We start from the raw sequence: 16,620 nt of genomic DNA, 5'->3' as shown, positions 1-16,620 counted from the left end.
CTTTGGGATTGTTCATAAACGTAAACAAGGCAGAAACAAGAAACTTTCGGAAGGAAAATCGTTGGCATACGAACAAAATGTTGTATAAAATATAACCAATAAAAGATCAGGGAACACATTATTTAAACCATGAGGTTGTGGGTTTTTTTTACCAAATAGATGTTTGCTTACCTAATAGAAACACTTAACATCGACCAGATTGTTTTAGTTTATATTTTTATTACACACAAAAAGGACATGTAACATATATGTATTTCAGTTGAAAACACATCCGTTTCTTATGAGAAAAAGTTTAGTTATGTTATAATATCGTTATATCAAGGAACGCTGTGATTTTCTCGCAGACTTTTTATTAATTTAATTTAAATACTTTGAATGACATTTCTTATGCAAGCGATCCAGTAATTAAGCAAAATAATTTTGATAAGGATGCACGAGAATACGGAGAAAAGCTCTTGGAATACATGTACTGGTATATGGTGTAAAAGTTAACTTTAATGTTTCCTTGTTGTCATCTACCGTTTTAAACAAATCTTAAAAGTCGTCTTTCGTAATTTTGTTCAAATATATTTACCATCTTTTCGGTTGACCCATATGATTGATGCACAAACTTGAGATTTTTTCAAACATCGTTGATCTTAATATAATGAATAATAAGAATTGAAATCAAAACAATAGGTTAATGAATATGATATGGACTATCCAAAGCTAAGTCAAATGAGAAATAGGAATACGGAAGAGAAATAATTCGTTTAGCTTATGATTATACAGAAATGTAAAATTTTGCATCGGCCGGGAATCGAACCCGGGCCGCCCGCGTGGCAGGCGAGCATTCTACCACTGAACCACCGATGCGTGTAATTATATATTTGAAATATATTCTAAATGGTAATTTTTTTACCTAGCAGATTCTCACTTGTATAAAAATTACCATCAAAGTGCTTGTTTTGTCAAAATTTATACAGTATAGAAAATCCATAAAACTAAGTTTTAATGACGTTTAAGGCCTGAATTCCCTACTTTATTAGACAATTGAAATAATGATTTTACTCTGTATATTCTTAACCAGTGTTAAATAATATAACACCTTTTTTTATATATTATAGATTTATTGTATAATATATTTATGATATATATTTATTTTAATATAGTTTTAAATATTTGCTGAAATCAAACTATTATTCATTTGAAGCCAAAAGTGTTCTACATCTAAGTGTGTAAGAAACATGTTTTTTGTTATACTGTCATGTTAAATACTGAAATCTGATTGGTTTAAACGCAGTTCATAATCTGTTCTATTACCCTCAGCGTTAGCAGCGCTCTTAGCAACGGGTAACATTACGAATTGTTACATGCGCGAAAATCATCCGCGTACGGTTCGCCTTAAAATTCACGTTATTCCTATCTAAAAGCAGTGATGTTTTCTTTAAAATTAAGACATTCAGTATAACAAAATAAATAGTGCCTGTTTGGGAGGATAACAGTTGAAATTGACAACCCTCGAAAACCATTGTCAACCTCCGCTTCGCGTAGGTTGACAATGGTTTTCTCAATTTGTCAATTTCAACTGTTACCCTCCCAAACAGGCACTATTTATATAATTGTAAACTATTAATACACAACTCATGCATGTAAATTCAAGTAAAATAAATTAACAGCAAATTAATAACGTGTTATTTTATATCATTGATGAACATTGTTTTTACTGTTTCTCAAAGCTGTACAGCATTATAATTCTGAAAGTGTTATTACAAGAATGTTTTTATATACTGTAAAACGCTTACATTTATGACTGTTAATAATTTTACTGTTATCAGGATGGTAACGGGCTAGTCATGTCAGTTGGAGACAAAACAAATGTACATGCTAATAGTTGAATTTTTTGATTTTGTCAAGGGCCAAATTGCCTAAACATGAATATATACATGTGTAATAGTAAAAAAAAAACACAACGGAAAAGACAACAATTGTTTTTTCCCCACAGATCTTTGAAAGAGACCCGAGAAGGTGCGAATTTAAGTTTTTATGTAACTGTTTCATTCATTCTAGTTTGATGCCAAACAATACCTTTTGTTTGTATTTCCAGGTCACATTGCAAACTGAAAACAAACGTATAGGACAACATGGCAAACATACGAATTGTCTGAGCAACGAAAGCACATTTCCCTTTATTTTCCAATCTCACACAAATTCCCAGCAAAAAAACCCGCAAGAACCCAAATATACCAAGAAGAAAACATTGCATCATTCGGTAAGCGAACCCTATTTGTCCGAATGGTAAGCAAGCGTTTTGCTACTAAACAACTATATGAATGTAGCTATTTGTTAGGGGGTATCGTTTACAACTTAATCTTTGTGTCTGGTCTTTGATACAAAAATTAGTCAATATCGCAGATTTCAGGGAAGAAATTATCAATGACATCCATAGATGTTGCAAGGATATATATCATTGCAATGTTTGAACATGTAACAAATACAGTGTAATAGCAACACGCAAATACATGTACACCAAAGTATCAAAATAAGAGGAAGAGAAATTTATTCATTTCATGAACTTTTCAAGATTTGAAAGATTTCAACTTTTAATTTTGTTTTTTATCATCATGTTTTAATAATAGAATATATTTATTAAATAGTTATAATTACACGTTATATTTTTCTGTGGGTAAAAAAAAATGCCGTTTAGATTATTTCGCCGTTTATTAAAAAAACTATTCTGACTGCAATAATGATTTTTACATAATAATTTACTTCCAGATATCATACTTAATTTAAATGTGAAACACATAATTCGAATAAGCAACCTGTTTATAGCAAATCTAATAGATTTGATATGAACTTGAAGTCTTATCACAGAACAAGGGACTGATAGAATGAGGCAGAAATTAAGATTTATTTAACATATCTCAAAAGTATTTATATCTTCAATAATATAATTTATGTGAAAAAAGAGTTTTATTTCAAAGAACATGGAAAAAAATTCTTATTCGAGGGTATGAATTTAATATGCCTAAATAGTTTTTGCTTTTATTTCATTTTACAATTGTTTAAGCCTTATTCAACGGAAATGTTTCTACCACAAATACACCTATTAATTTTTTATGTTTCTTAATCATTGAAAGAATCAAATTTGATTGAAATCTATTTGTAACCGACAGAACCAATTTTCAACCCCTTATGTAAGAATATCGCCAACAGCAGCACAATCATAATATAAAATATAACATTGTTATAATAATAAATTAAATAAAAATTATCAAAATGACTTGAATTCTGTTAGGATTTATCTGCATACCATTGCAAATTGTTTAAAACAAAATAAGATTACAGAAAGTAATGTTGCAGAAGGAGACAAATATATTAAGCAGCATTATTTACCATACCATGTAAGCCAAATCTGTGAATGTCCGAAACGCTATGCCTGTTGCCTAGAGATTTACGGTTTTGAACGAGGAAACTCCTCATTAATAACCACTGCATTATTACGTAACAAATTTCTAACAGCCATTTTGAAATAGAGACGCGTGAAATGCATGGAATTTGTTTTAATATCTACGGTAAGACAAAGCATAAAAACATGTGTTGCTTATTATAATGTATATGTTTAGCAAAACAACATACATGTAAATATATTGATGCATTGATTTGTGTATTGTTTTTATAATAATTGTTTTATTTAGAAATGAGAAAAGACACAGGAATAAATCTAAATGGAAGTAGAAAAGGTACAATCCAAGCATCAAAATTTTCTTTTATTTAAAAGTATAAGTGTATCACTCTATTTTATCCCAATGATTCATTTTAGTATTTTCTGAGGTACAGTTCAAGAGACTTTTTATAAATTAATTGCGTTCAAGAAGTTGAAATACTGAGAAATTTCAAAAAATTTGAATGTTAAACTTTGTTAAACCGTTTGAGGTGGGTCCCTACTAGTTTCCTTTAAGGTATCTATTTTTAATTCTAATCTTTCTTTAATATTTATAAACAAAAATAAATCTCCAAAACACAATTGTTTTGTAAATTGTTATTTTTTCATAATTCCACTTTAAAAAAAATTGTAATGTTTGAGACTTTCACAGAATTATAACAAAATATTGTATCATCATTAACAAAAAATGGCTACTAATCACTTTTAGTTCAATTATAAGGAAATCTTTCTTTTGATATACATTTAAGCCTTGATTTAATTTTTAGTTTAATTAATCATTACTGGTTGTATGTAACATGCAGAATAATTGTGTTATGATAATATTGGTGTAAAAGATGACCTCATCGACTTGAATTCTACATTATATTTCTGTTAGTTAAGGATTCTGAAGGCATGTTTTAACATAATTACTCTGCTTTTAAATTTACTAATGCATTTATTCGTATATATTACACTTAAATTCATTTATCATGACTTATGTAATTTATAGAAATTTACAATTCTCACCATTTCACACTGGTCAAGAGTGTACTCGTAACCCTAGCGCTGTACATGTGATGCTGAATCTTGTAAAGACACAAGCATGAAAAAGAGTTCTGAAAATAATATTTTTGTTGTTAAATTTGTATTTTTGATAGCTTGAAGTTTATGAAAACAATGTTTGTAAAAATCAGAATCAAAATGTTTAATCTTTTGAGAATTTCTGAGTCATTATTCTTTTATCATTCACATTATATATGATACTATAAAATGAAATAAAATATATCAAGCAGCTTAAGCTCACTTTGATTCATATAAATTAACATATACATGTAACATATTATATTCCTAATGTCACCCAAAGTTATCTTCCCTTTAATGTCGATGTTGACATTCTTTGCAAGCAAAAGAAAAATTATAGTCCAAAATAACTATTTTTCTACCGAAAAAGACTAGAACGGATTATCTTTCTGGGTTTTATCTATTTTATAATTTTCAGTATTTTTTTCCATTTTATAAGAAGTTTGGTTTTAAGGTTTTATACCATCTTATGTAGATCATGCAATATAAGTATATTGGAAGTCTATTTAGAACACTTAACACACCCATACTTAAAAGGATATGTAGTTGGTTTTTGTTCTGTCTGTAGATTGCTTGATTCAAAATAAATTAAAGAGAGAGTTTGTTTTTAAGTTACTTAAGGGAATCAAAAAATTTGACAAAGGTACATGTATTGGAAATGTCAATCAATTTTTAATTCAAAACTGATTTGAACCGACCACATCTGCGAGATAGGTGAATGCATGTTTATAAAGATAAAATGAATTTTAAGATTTTCCATCAAAAATTGCATCGGCCGGGAATCGAACCCGGGCCGCCCGCGTGGCAGGCGAGCATTCTACCACTGAACCACCGATGCGTTATATGTATTCATACAATCTTGTAAATTATTTTTAAAAAGGGTTCATCATTACTTGACAAAGATTTTCAACTGATGACTTTTAGCCAATGGTGTGTAATGAAATCGACTGAATATTACAGAAAATGTACAAAGATAGAGCATACACCACAATTTATTAATATATCCCAGCCTCCACTTCCAGTTCTATTGTTTTTTATCTTTACAGTAAAACTCGTTTAGTACGAACACGGATATAGCGAAGTTTTTTGAGTCCCCGGTGAAATACTTAACAAATCCGTAAAAGTTTACGGTTATAACGAATTCGGTTATAACGAATTCGCGGATATAGTGAACTGATTTTGAGTCCCGTAGCGGTGGATAATAGCTAAATTTTATCACTTTTATAACGAATTTCTTTACAGTTTTAAAAAGTTTGCATTATTTTTTAACATAACAGTTTGAAGTAAATCCATTGGTTCTTAGGACTTCGCTATAACCGAGTTTTACTGTAATTGAATATAGATTATACTAAAGATTTAAACAAAATTATTTTCGTTTTTGCAGAAATCTATCCTAAATTTTGCAGCAAGAAACAGTATGATGATCCATATTGTATTTTTACATCATTGTATATTTGGCTTTGATATTAAAAACAATTAAAGCAAAATTATTCCATACATTTCATATGACACCGACTTTATTTTCTTAGATTATAATAGTCTTCCTTTGTAATGAATTAAATATTTGTTTTGTTTCTAACTAAATTGGTGGTCTGTCATTGGATAAAACGCGTCACGTGTTTGTCGGCTAAACTTCTATAGATTGCATCATAGCGGACAGAAAGGTTTTATTCATCTTCATTTTCTAACATATTTACAGTATGTATATACACAAGGCCTAGATTCTTGAGAAAACAAAATACTTCTTTGGTTTGTTACAGACTGTCAAAGGAAATTTAAGAGGTTGTTACCTTTTGCAACCAAACAAGTAATATCTCTGTAGACAGTCAGATGAAGTCATATGTAATACCACCATACCTATGACCAAACATTTTTAAAATTATCAATTCTAATTGGCTGACGTGGTCACTTGGAAACCGTGTTTATTATATGCCATGCCAAATCCATATTTCTTTGCATTTTGCGTATTTGACTTTTGTTAAACTCTGTCAAAAGTCAATCATGAACATATTTATCGCTAACTAAATTTGTTACACGGATAATATGGCTCATTAGGATACTGTATAATCACGTATCCCGATCTGAACATTACCATTTTACTAACATTCCTTCGTCGTGATATATTTTGTCCACAAATTGTTTTTTCTCTTCGTTTATTTTGTTCCCATGTTAAATTATTGAGTATAAACCCTCTTACACTCTTACACAAATACGATAGCGAACATCGAAATAGATAAAATAACAACATAATATTTGATATGACAACTATTGAATTAATCATTTTATTTTTTATCATTTAATTGAGACGACATTATTAAGAATACGAAACGGAAACAAAACTAAATTTATGAAACATAATCCTCAACGTAAGCTGCACAATTAAGTTCTTATAATGAGTCATACAAGTAGTTTTCAAAATATTTGCATGAAATAAAAAGAAATAATAACACTACAGCAATACATTATTAAATGGATAAATATAAATGTAGGAATATACATTATTTTCCATGCCCTGCCAGACAAAATACATGTACGGGGATGTTCATAATACTAGACCTGCTGTTGTCTAGAGATTTACTGTTTTGAACTAGGAAACTGCTTATTATTAACCACTGCATTATTACGTAACAGAATTTCGAACAGCCATTTTGAAATTTAGAAGTGTAAACTTTGAAGGATTTGTTTATATTTCTACGGTAAGATAAATCAAACCGATATCAATGCTAATCTTAATTTTTAGCAGTTTACTCCATTGTTAAACAAAATAAGATACATGTAGATCTATACTTGTAGGATCATACCTTGTTTAGAAATAATATAAACATTGACCTAAAATATGAGGCCATCTTAGTTTTCAAAATTTTCAGTTTGGTTGATTTCTTTAATTCTTTAGACATATCTTGCCTAAACATATCGAATACATAAATCTATTGAATGTTTTACTTATTTCTAAAAATAACCCAGTTTGTTTCTAGCATGATCCTTAAATGGAAATTGTTTGGGTTTTGTGCTTAAACTACATCATGGAATAGTAATTTGTATATAACATAAGTTTGTGATTAAAATACTTTACCATAGTATACTAATTTGTATATAAAATAAATTATTTTGAACTAAATCATTTTAATAGATGTGTTGCACTAAAAATTCTTAAAGAATTTAAGATTTTGCAATTAAATTGATCTTAGTGTCGTAAGCATTTGCAAATATAAAATTAAACATTGCCTAAACAATGAATTGTTATTGTACCGTCAAAATTTTTTTTTGGTTAAATCTAAAATTTAAAGTTAAAAATAATAATAATAAATTTTTGATGGGTATAGATAAAATATTCAACTTTTTAAAATAAGATATTTAAGCATTTCCACAATAAATTTTATTTTGGTAATCTAATGTTATTAATTTAAGACATGAGATAAGTATCTTCTTTTCAAAACCTATCTTTAGCGATGCATCATATTTTGTTTGTAATAACAAGAGCCGTTTGAGAAGCAACAGAGAGTCAAAACAAAAATTAGAGCAGTTTCTTGATTTTTTCAACACACGTTAAAAAGATTAACTATTAACTGTCACGGAATAATAAAAAATTGTGTTTGTCATTGAGTTTGAATTTATTATGAGTTTAATATCAGTAATTTGATTCTGAAAACCAGCAGCAATTTTATTATTAAATCATTGTTGCTCCTCTCTATTCATTGCAACATGAACAATGATTAAAAATCAGTAAAACTGTTATTTGAATAAAATAACTAAACAATTTGTTGTTTTGGTTTGGTGGTTTTTTTGAAAATCCGATAATGAAAATAGATCGATTAAACTTGGAGGGCAAGGGCACTTAATTTTAGCAAATGTGTGATTATGTGTAATAATAGTTCTTTGGATGAGTCGTTATCAAATTATTATTACATTAGAAGAAAAAATAGGTATTTAATTCTTTATTTCCATTTACTGAACTCATTATTTATTTTTCCAACATGTAATATGCCGCCTTTTTTTAATGATTAATTCGATAAAACAGAAACTGGGTATATTGTTGTCTAATTGTGTATGCATATTTTTTATTGAAATTTTACCTGTGACTTTTTCTATTTAATACATTTCAAATATATTGAGAAGATCATTTGACAATTGTTGAAAAAAGAAAATCTAGACTTGGATTTCCATATATGTATATCTCTCGGGTTGCCACTTTAGAATATCCTTGCAATTTATGACGCAATAAACCAATTGTCTAGAACCTTGTTCAAACTTTTTTCTATCTGTTACATGTACTCAAAATGATCAATCAAAATATTTTGATCTAATTTAGAGTATTATCATCCTATACTTTTCTTAGTTTTTGGTTTTGGGGTTTTCTTGTTTAATTGTGAAACCTCGCAGCAAAAGAACGTTAATTATATGTTTACCATTACAACATTTTGTATAGATCTTACAATTTAATTTTAAAATTACGATTCTTTTACCGAAAAAAACCCAAACTGTTGTGTTTTATTCTCATTAGTGCTCCCACTTACAAAATGTTTTTGATATCATAATGCTTCAATTCTGAATCGTACCTAGTATGTTTCTGGCCAAAACACATCAGATTACATCATACCTGGCGTATTTAAGAAGGATAAGCGAGATTTAGTCATGAATGAAATATTGCTATTATGCAGTATGTTAAATTATGTAAGGGGTTATGTTGGAAACCTTTACAATTAGAATGAAAGCAATCTATGAACATTTTATAGATATACAACATTTTCCTCTATAATGCATTAATAATGCATTAAGTATTCATATACACTTGTAAGGTTAGTCTTATTTACAGCCATTTAAGTTTCACATTGAATATTTGGCATATCTCAGCTTCAAAAGTAATAAAAAAAAACACATTTCATACAATTACTAAACAATATTTTAACTATCTGTATCAAAGTGTAAATGTCTTTTGTGTCAAGTTAAGGGTAATGAATATCTGTCATTAACTGCCGATTTATTCACAACTTCAAAAAATCATTAAAACAAAGAGAATAAGGTTTTTGTCAACATCAAATTTGGCTTACACTAATTCTGCATAGAACTTAATCTATTTACTAAAAATAAATGAAATGAAATGAAAAAGGGTTAGACACATCAAAAGAAAGATGAAAGATTCTAGTGCTACAGATCACATTATGAACGCAATTTTTTTTAAAAGGATGCTTCAACCAAAGCCTAATAGTAGGTTTTAAAAAACAAAAATATACTACAGACTGTATTTCATGTCACTTAATTTGTTTAATAATGAAATTGTTTGGCAAGAAAATAGCAACTTACAATGCTTAACATGTATCTAAGGAAATATTAATTTTATTTTTCAGAAAGCTTTCATACTAGAGGTCTGAATAAATCTTAACATTATACATTGATTGTTAAACAAAATTATTTTAATTTATATATATATATATATATATATATATATATATATATATATATATATATATATATATATATATATATATATATATATATATAAACCTTTGATATATCTTTTTACAACTTAAGCTTGAATAGACAAAATATCTTTAACCATTAACGAGATACAAATATTTTGGAGTATATAAATGGTTTACAGTAATATTGGAAAGGCACGGTGATACATGATTTTTATTGCAAGGTCATTCTATGTTTATCTTCCAGTGATGTTCCTTTTGAAAAAAGTCCATGTTTCATTCAGATTTAGATGTTTTATTCAAAGTTGTATAAACTAAAATAAACAGTCTAGGTCAATGCTAGTATTATTCACCACTGTCAGTTATGTTTATATAGTACCCTGGATACCATTATATAGCCAGACGTTCCATCCATTAATCTATTTAAGTCTTAAGTTATGAAGGACACCTTATGAAAAAAGATGATTTTTTTCTTCTTAATTTGAAAAAGTAATAGCGGTATATAAAGTCAGAAATGAGAACAGAATAACATTTTATATGTTGGATAAATATTTCGGTATAGAAAGTGATTCATGGATGACAAGTGGACAATATAAACCACAAATTTTATAACAGAACGTAAAAAGTGTATCTCAAAGGTTGTAAAAAAAGCAAAGTCTAGCAGGTTGACAAGTTGCAGAAGAATGACAATTAAAGAGGGAAAAGATCAAATCGAAGGTTTATTAATAAAATAAATCATCATAAGTCTAAAAAAAGTTTTGAATGTTTTGGCAACGGACATTGAAATTTCTCGTTTCTCGATTGATTTTTACATTTTGTACAAAGTTAACTCAATGTCTAAATTTACCCTATAACTAGACACTCGTTAGTTTTTATATTTATGTCCTTATGAGCCATTGTCTGTTTATTAGGCTGTAAAGGTGTCAGTTTTCAATAGCGTGAACGTTATTATACAGCGATCTTTTTAGCTCACCATGACAAGGTACCGAGAGCTCAAGCAATACCCTCATCCTCGATGAGCAGGTCCCTAATTTAAATTATTACTGGTTTTTTTAAATTAACTTGTATGGATTGTGCATGATGATACGCATATGAACTTAATTGACATGGTTGCTGAATTTGGACCATAAATTACATATGCTGGATTAAATCCATGTTAATGAACTGGTTAAAAGTTTTTGAGGCAAGTACATATAGATGCCATAACTATATATATATATTTACATGTAAATAAGTGATTTGTGATAACATTGCTACCAAAGTTGGATGGATGATGCATCTTGTGATGTCCGAGCCGAACGTATCGGAAGTTGATAAGTCGATTAACGTTTGGAAGAGAGACGGAGCCCTGTGATGACCACATTTATGTTATTTACTGTGACATTTTTTTTTTACTAAATGTTGATGAATGGTACATCTTTTTATACCTATGTATTTGGACATTTTGATTTGCTATGTTGATTGCTAATTATGAACAATGCTTGAGTAGGATTTGGAACATAACAAACATTTTGAATCAGGTTTTTTCGCCATATTTAAGTTACAGCTGGCCATGACAACAAACGACTTAACCACACCTAGATGGATGATGCATTAAGTGAAACTAATGGATCCTAATTCATAACCAGGTACATTTATCAGGAACCCGGGGAGGTTAAATATAATTTGGAGTACTATGCATTATAACTAATTTTAAAAATATATACCTCAAATATCTTAAAGCATTTATGTAACTGTTTCTAGTCAGTCATTATTAAACCTTAGATATATAAATGAAACATTTTAAGATATCAATGGAAAATACTAACAGTTGTGGATGAATCTATGCCATTGGTCTAGAGTAGGATACGAATCTAACTGAATATAAGTTCTAACCTGTTCAACTGTGCATGGATTACGTTATGATATATTTGAATTTCAGAGCCATTATCAGATACGTTTTACATGAATGAGTAAGGTCGTAGAGATGCACTAAACAGGAAGAAGTTCTTTTTTAAAATTGTACATTTAATTGTAAAATTTGATATGAAGTAATATTAAACATGTATTATATATAATAAAATTACTATCGAGTTATGTAATTTGACATTGAATCATTTGATAACATTAGATGATATTTTAAGATATAAAATCAAATTGTACCTTGATTATATGACATATTTCGATATGAAATTCAAATATTTAAGTTCAATAAATTACGATAATAATTGATAATAATATTATTATATCTATTTTTGAATTTCAGAGCCATTATCAGATACGTTTTACATGAATGAGTAAGGTCGTAGAGATGCACTAAACAGGAAGAAGTTCTTTTTTAAAATTGTACATTTAATTGTAAAATTTGATATGAAGTAATATTAAAAATCAAATTGTACCTTGATTATATGACATATTACGATATGAAATTCAAATATTTAAGCTCAATAAATTATGATAATAATTGATAATAATATTATTATATCTATTTTTGAATTTCAAAGCCATTATCAGATACGTTTTACATGAATGAGTAAGGTCGTAGAGATGCACTAAACAGGAAGAAGTTCTTTTTTAAAATTGTACATTTAATTGTAAAATTTGATATGAAGTAATATTAAACATGTATTATATAGAATAAAATTACTATCGAGTTATGTAATTTGACATTGAATCATTTGATAACATTAGATGATATTTTAAGATATAAAATCAAATTGTACCTTGATTATATGACATATTACGATATGAAATTCAAATATTTAAGTTCAATAAATTATGATATTTAATAAAAAAAAATTGATAATAATATTATTATATCTATTTTTGAAATTGAATCAAGTAATACATTGCCTGAAGATTGTTATAGTGTAAAGTCTGCTCAGAAGGAAGAATGGATGCATATTTTGTGTAAAAGATAATAGGTTGGAAAACTACCCCGATCAGTTGAGCATCTATTTGGACATTGAAACAGATGGTCAAATGCTAACAATCATAAAATGAAATGTATCTGAATAAAATAAATTGATAAAAGCAAAACAATAGGTAGAAAGATTCCGCAAATCATAGATGTGATGGCTAATTCGTATATTTAAAAAATGTGCAACTGATTTAATTTGACAAAAAGAGTTTACGTCAGAACATATTGCAGTATCTTTGTATATCTATTTGAACTTCAGAATACACCTCCCTATATACCACATGTTTCTTTGGAAGTAAGAATGGCTTAAGGGTTTTATATGTCAGTAAAAATTAATAGCACCACGAAAGTGGGGGGCACACAAAAGAAGAATTAAGACAATTCGCACGTCAGGAGTGGATTAGGAAGACAACATCTTGCTGGAATATGATTATAAAATTGGGTTCATCCTATACGATCCCCGAGTCAAGATGGGGAGGCTGGAAGTGATACACATAGGCGTTAGCCTTCTAGCCTTCCTTTGTATTTTGGAATGCGCGGTGTCCGCAGATCAAATGACAGAAAAGTGCACTGAAGCAAGCGTTTTGATAAATAACATCACTGCAACAACACCAAGGGATAACGATGGATGTGTAATGCAATTTTCTACCAAAAGGGGAACTTGCTGTCTAATTGGAGCAAAACTGAACCAACGAGAACATTTCAAAGGCCGGTTTTTTATTGAGAAGAAATGTTATAAGCTCAAATGCCTCTATAACAAAAAGAAGAAGTGGGAAAAATGCAAATGTCAAGTGAATAAGGTAAAGTTGCCAAAGAAAAAGAAAAATAAGAAACGTAAAAAACCTAAAGTAAAAACAACAACGACAACAACACCAAAACCCATTTCATCTACTCCTTCAACAACTCCGAGACCTTCGACAAGTTCAAAACCACCATCGATGCCACTCTCTAAAACGCCCCCACGTTTGCAGGGACAAGTTCTCAGAAACCCAGTACGAATAGTTGGACCTCCCCCCTTAATGCCCCAAGCTCCAATAGGAAAACCAACGCCTTTGCCCCCTGCTCCGACAACGAGTCCTAAGGGAAAACCATGTGTCTTTCCGGGGACAGGGGTACAAATTCCACCGGGACGTGAAATTCCGGCGCTAAATAAGAAAATAGGTCGGAAATGCTGGTCTGCCTATTGCTCCAATGATGGGAATATTGTGTTTGACGAATATGAATGCCCGGATGATCTAGATTTAACAACTTCTATCGGTTTAGGATCAACGCGACCATTTCGTTTCATGACAATTGTACCTGGAGAGGAGGAGTAAAGTAAGTAAAAACTATTACAACGCTGGGAGCGAAGCTTTTCTTAAATGATTATCATAAATTCATTTGGGTATAGAAAGACTCGCTAATTACTTTTATTAATTTCCATTGCCTTTCATCGTATTGATTGTCTGTTTTCAGATTAGGAGAACACTATTGGTGCATCGAAGTTTCTGATTGAGGAAGCTACTTCAAATCAAAATACTCAATAAAATAGTCTTTTTCACGAATATGAGTTGTGTAGTTTGTTATCGATTTTAGATACTTATTTCTTTATGAATATTCAGGTTTAGTTAAGAAAAAATACATTTTTATATCTTATGTAATGATTCCTTTAATATCAGAAACTTCGATCACAACAGAATATTCATAATGGAAATAAGTATTTAATGGAAATATGTGTGTTTGAGATTTCATATCACATGATGTCCGTCGTATATAAATTTTATCATATTGAAAAAGAGATTAAAGATATTACATGTATAATTTAAAAGACATTAATTTAAATTTTCTGGCTTTCATATTGTCGGATTTTTTGTCTTTAGTTTTACCTCTTCATTGTTGGCAACATAAGATGTATTTAGTTTGAATTTGTTAAATGAAATTCTTGTCAAGACCAACATTTTCCTCTCATTTTAGGATTTATTCGTTGATGACGATGATGATGACGACGACGACGATGATGATGATGATGATGACGACGACAACGATGACAACTGAAGATCCCTAACAATAGAGATGTGCCATCATCAAAAGTACATTGTCATTGAATTCATGTGATTAAATCTTGATCTCTACCTAATGAGAATCCACATGTGTTTCTTTAAAGTAATCACTTGTATATATTTGATTGAATCAAGCGTACAATTTACAATTAAGACTTTCTTAAATAAAAAAATAGATAAGTTTTGTAAAATTAAAAGCAATTGTTACAAACGAAATTGACAATGAATGAAGTTTTGCAATATAATATTGAAACGATCCCGGCCAGCAATAAATATTAGGCGAGAAAGAGATAGCAAAAGGCAGATATTGAGCGTTTTAAAAATGTATGTACGGATCAAATAAAGACTTTTTCCTGTTTCAAACAACGTAAGACAATTGGACAACAGTAAATATTAATGATTGTTATACTTTCATGTTAAATACTGAAATCTGATTGGTTAAGACGCAGTTAATAATATTTTATATTACCCTCAGCGTTAGCAACGCACTTGGCAACGGGTAACATTAAAAAATGTTACATGCGCGAAAATTATGCGCGTACGGTTCGCTGTAGAATTCACGATATTCCTATATAAAAGCAGTAAAATTTTCTTAAAATTTTTAAAAAAGACATTCAGTATAACAAAATAAATAGTGCCTGTTTGGGAGGATAACAGTTGAAATTGACACCCCTCGAAAACCATTGTCAACCTCCGCTTCGCGTCGGTTGACAATGGTTTTCTCGGGATGTCAATTTCAACTGTTACCCTCCCAAACAGGCACTATTTATATAATAATGCTACTGGAAACATGTATGATACTTTTTTGGAAATGATTCTTTTAAGTGGGGATGGGGTGGGTTGAGGTTAATCATCATTGACGTGTCATTTCCCAAACATGTTGCATCGTTTTATTACAAGTAATCCCTCAGTCATTCACCGGTCTCTCTGCACAGATGTGACAGAGTTAAGAGAGACACGGAGGGGATTAGCCAAATCCCGTAATTTATGGACCTACATTGAGAACGCGTCTGTTCGAATCTGCTTTTTTCTCCACGATAACAATGGCAAATATAGGATCAATACATATGGCCACATCAAAGGTTAAGCAATGCTTTATATGTATATGTAAATAAATATAGGAGGTAAAAGAGAAAAAGTTGCTTAGCGATACGATGAAAATGAATAGTTTACTATTTTCAAGAAGGATTAAAACGATTATGATACTTCTAACACCAGACAAGGAATCTTTATATGTCAACGACTGAAGCCACGACACCAGTTAGGACCGTAGTAATTTCATATGAAAGTGAGAATGCCAATTGTAAAAATTGGTAATTACTATTTGTGCGACAAGCGTTATTACCACATTTTCCAGTATCGTTGATGATGACAGCTAATTATAAACATTTGTTTCGATTCTTGTTTAGAAATTTCCAAAATATCCTAGCTAACCGTCTTCTACAACCGAAACTTGAACATTTCCGACAAACGGAAAAACAGCATAGTATGCAGTACATAGGCGTCCATGACACCCTTCCTCTTGATAACACTTACTATAAATACAATATATTTTATCATCTGTTGAGCTATACTCTAAAAAAAGTGAGAGGTAGGATCAGGTGCCATGGAGGAGTGAGCATCCTCCGTCTGCTCTTTGCCGTAATCGGGAAAAACGGAAAATTCCGTAGACAATTAGGTGATTAACTAGAGCAGAGCTCGTGGCAAAGCCACGAGTAGGTCTTCCGTTGTTGCTGCGGGTTGAAAATATGTGTGATATGGTGTCAAACAATTATA

The 16,620-nt window shown here is 29.8% G+C and overlaps 1 protein-coding gene and 2 non-coding genes across 4 annotated transcripts; 1 reads left to right on the top strand and 2 right to left on the bottom strand.

Annotated features, from left to right (window-relative positions):
• Positions 1-784: 784 nt before the first annotated feature.
• On the bottom strand, positions 785-855 carry Trnag-gcc (transfer RNA glycine (anticodon GCC)). The gene has a single exon. It is a non-coding gene; the product is annotated as a tRNA-Gly (tRNA).
• Positions 856-5,256: 4,401 nt separating this feature from the next.
• Trnag-gcc (transfer RNA glycine (anticodon GCC)) lies at positions 5,257-5,327 on the bottom strand. Its single transcript has one exon. It is a non-coding gene; the product is annotated as a tRNA-Gly (tRNA).
• Positions 5,328-13,249: 7,922 nt separating this feature from the next.
• LOC128155251 (uncharacterized) lies at positions 13,250-14,921 on the top strand. Of its 2 annotated transcripts, none has more exons than XM_052816879.1 (2): positions 13,250-13,605; positions 14,759-14,921. In XM_052816879.1, the coding sequence occupies exons 1-2, from the start codon at positions 13,276-13,278 to the stop codon at positions 14,837-14,839; spliced, it is 411 nt and encodes a 136-aa protein (XP_052672839.1). In that variant the 5' UTR covers positions 13,250-13,275; the 3' UTR covers positions 14,840-14,921. The 2 variants fall into 2 exon arrangements, with proteins under 2 accessions (XP_052672839.1, XP_052672830.1); XM_052816870.1 differs by having other exon boundaries at positions 13,250-14,122.
• Positions 14,922-16,620: the final 1,699 nt, after the last annotated feature.

The sequence above is a fragment of the Crassostrea angulata genome, chromosome 1 (assembly GCF_025612915.1).
Source record: "Crassostrea angulata isolate pt1a10 chromosome 1, ASM2561291v2, whole genome shotgun sequence".
NCBI classification, from domain to species: Eukaryota; Metazoa; Mollusca; class Bivalvia; order Ostreida; family Ostreidae; genus Magallana; species Magallana angulata.
The sequence above is the reverse complement of the archived record's forward strand: the minus strand, read 5'-3'. Positions and strand labels throughout refer to the sequence as shown.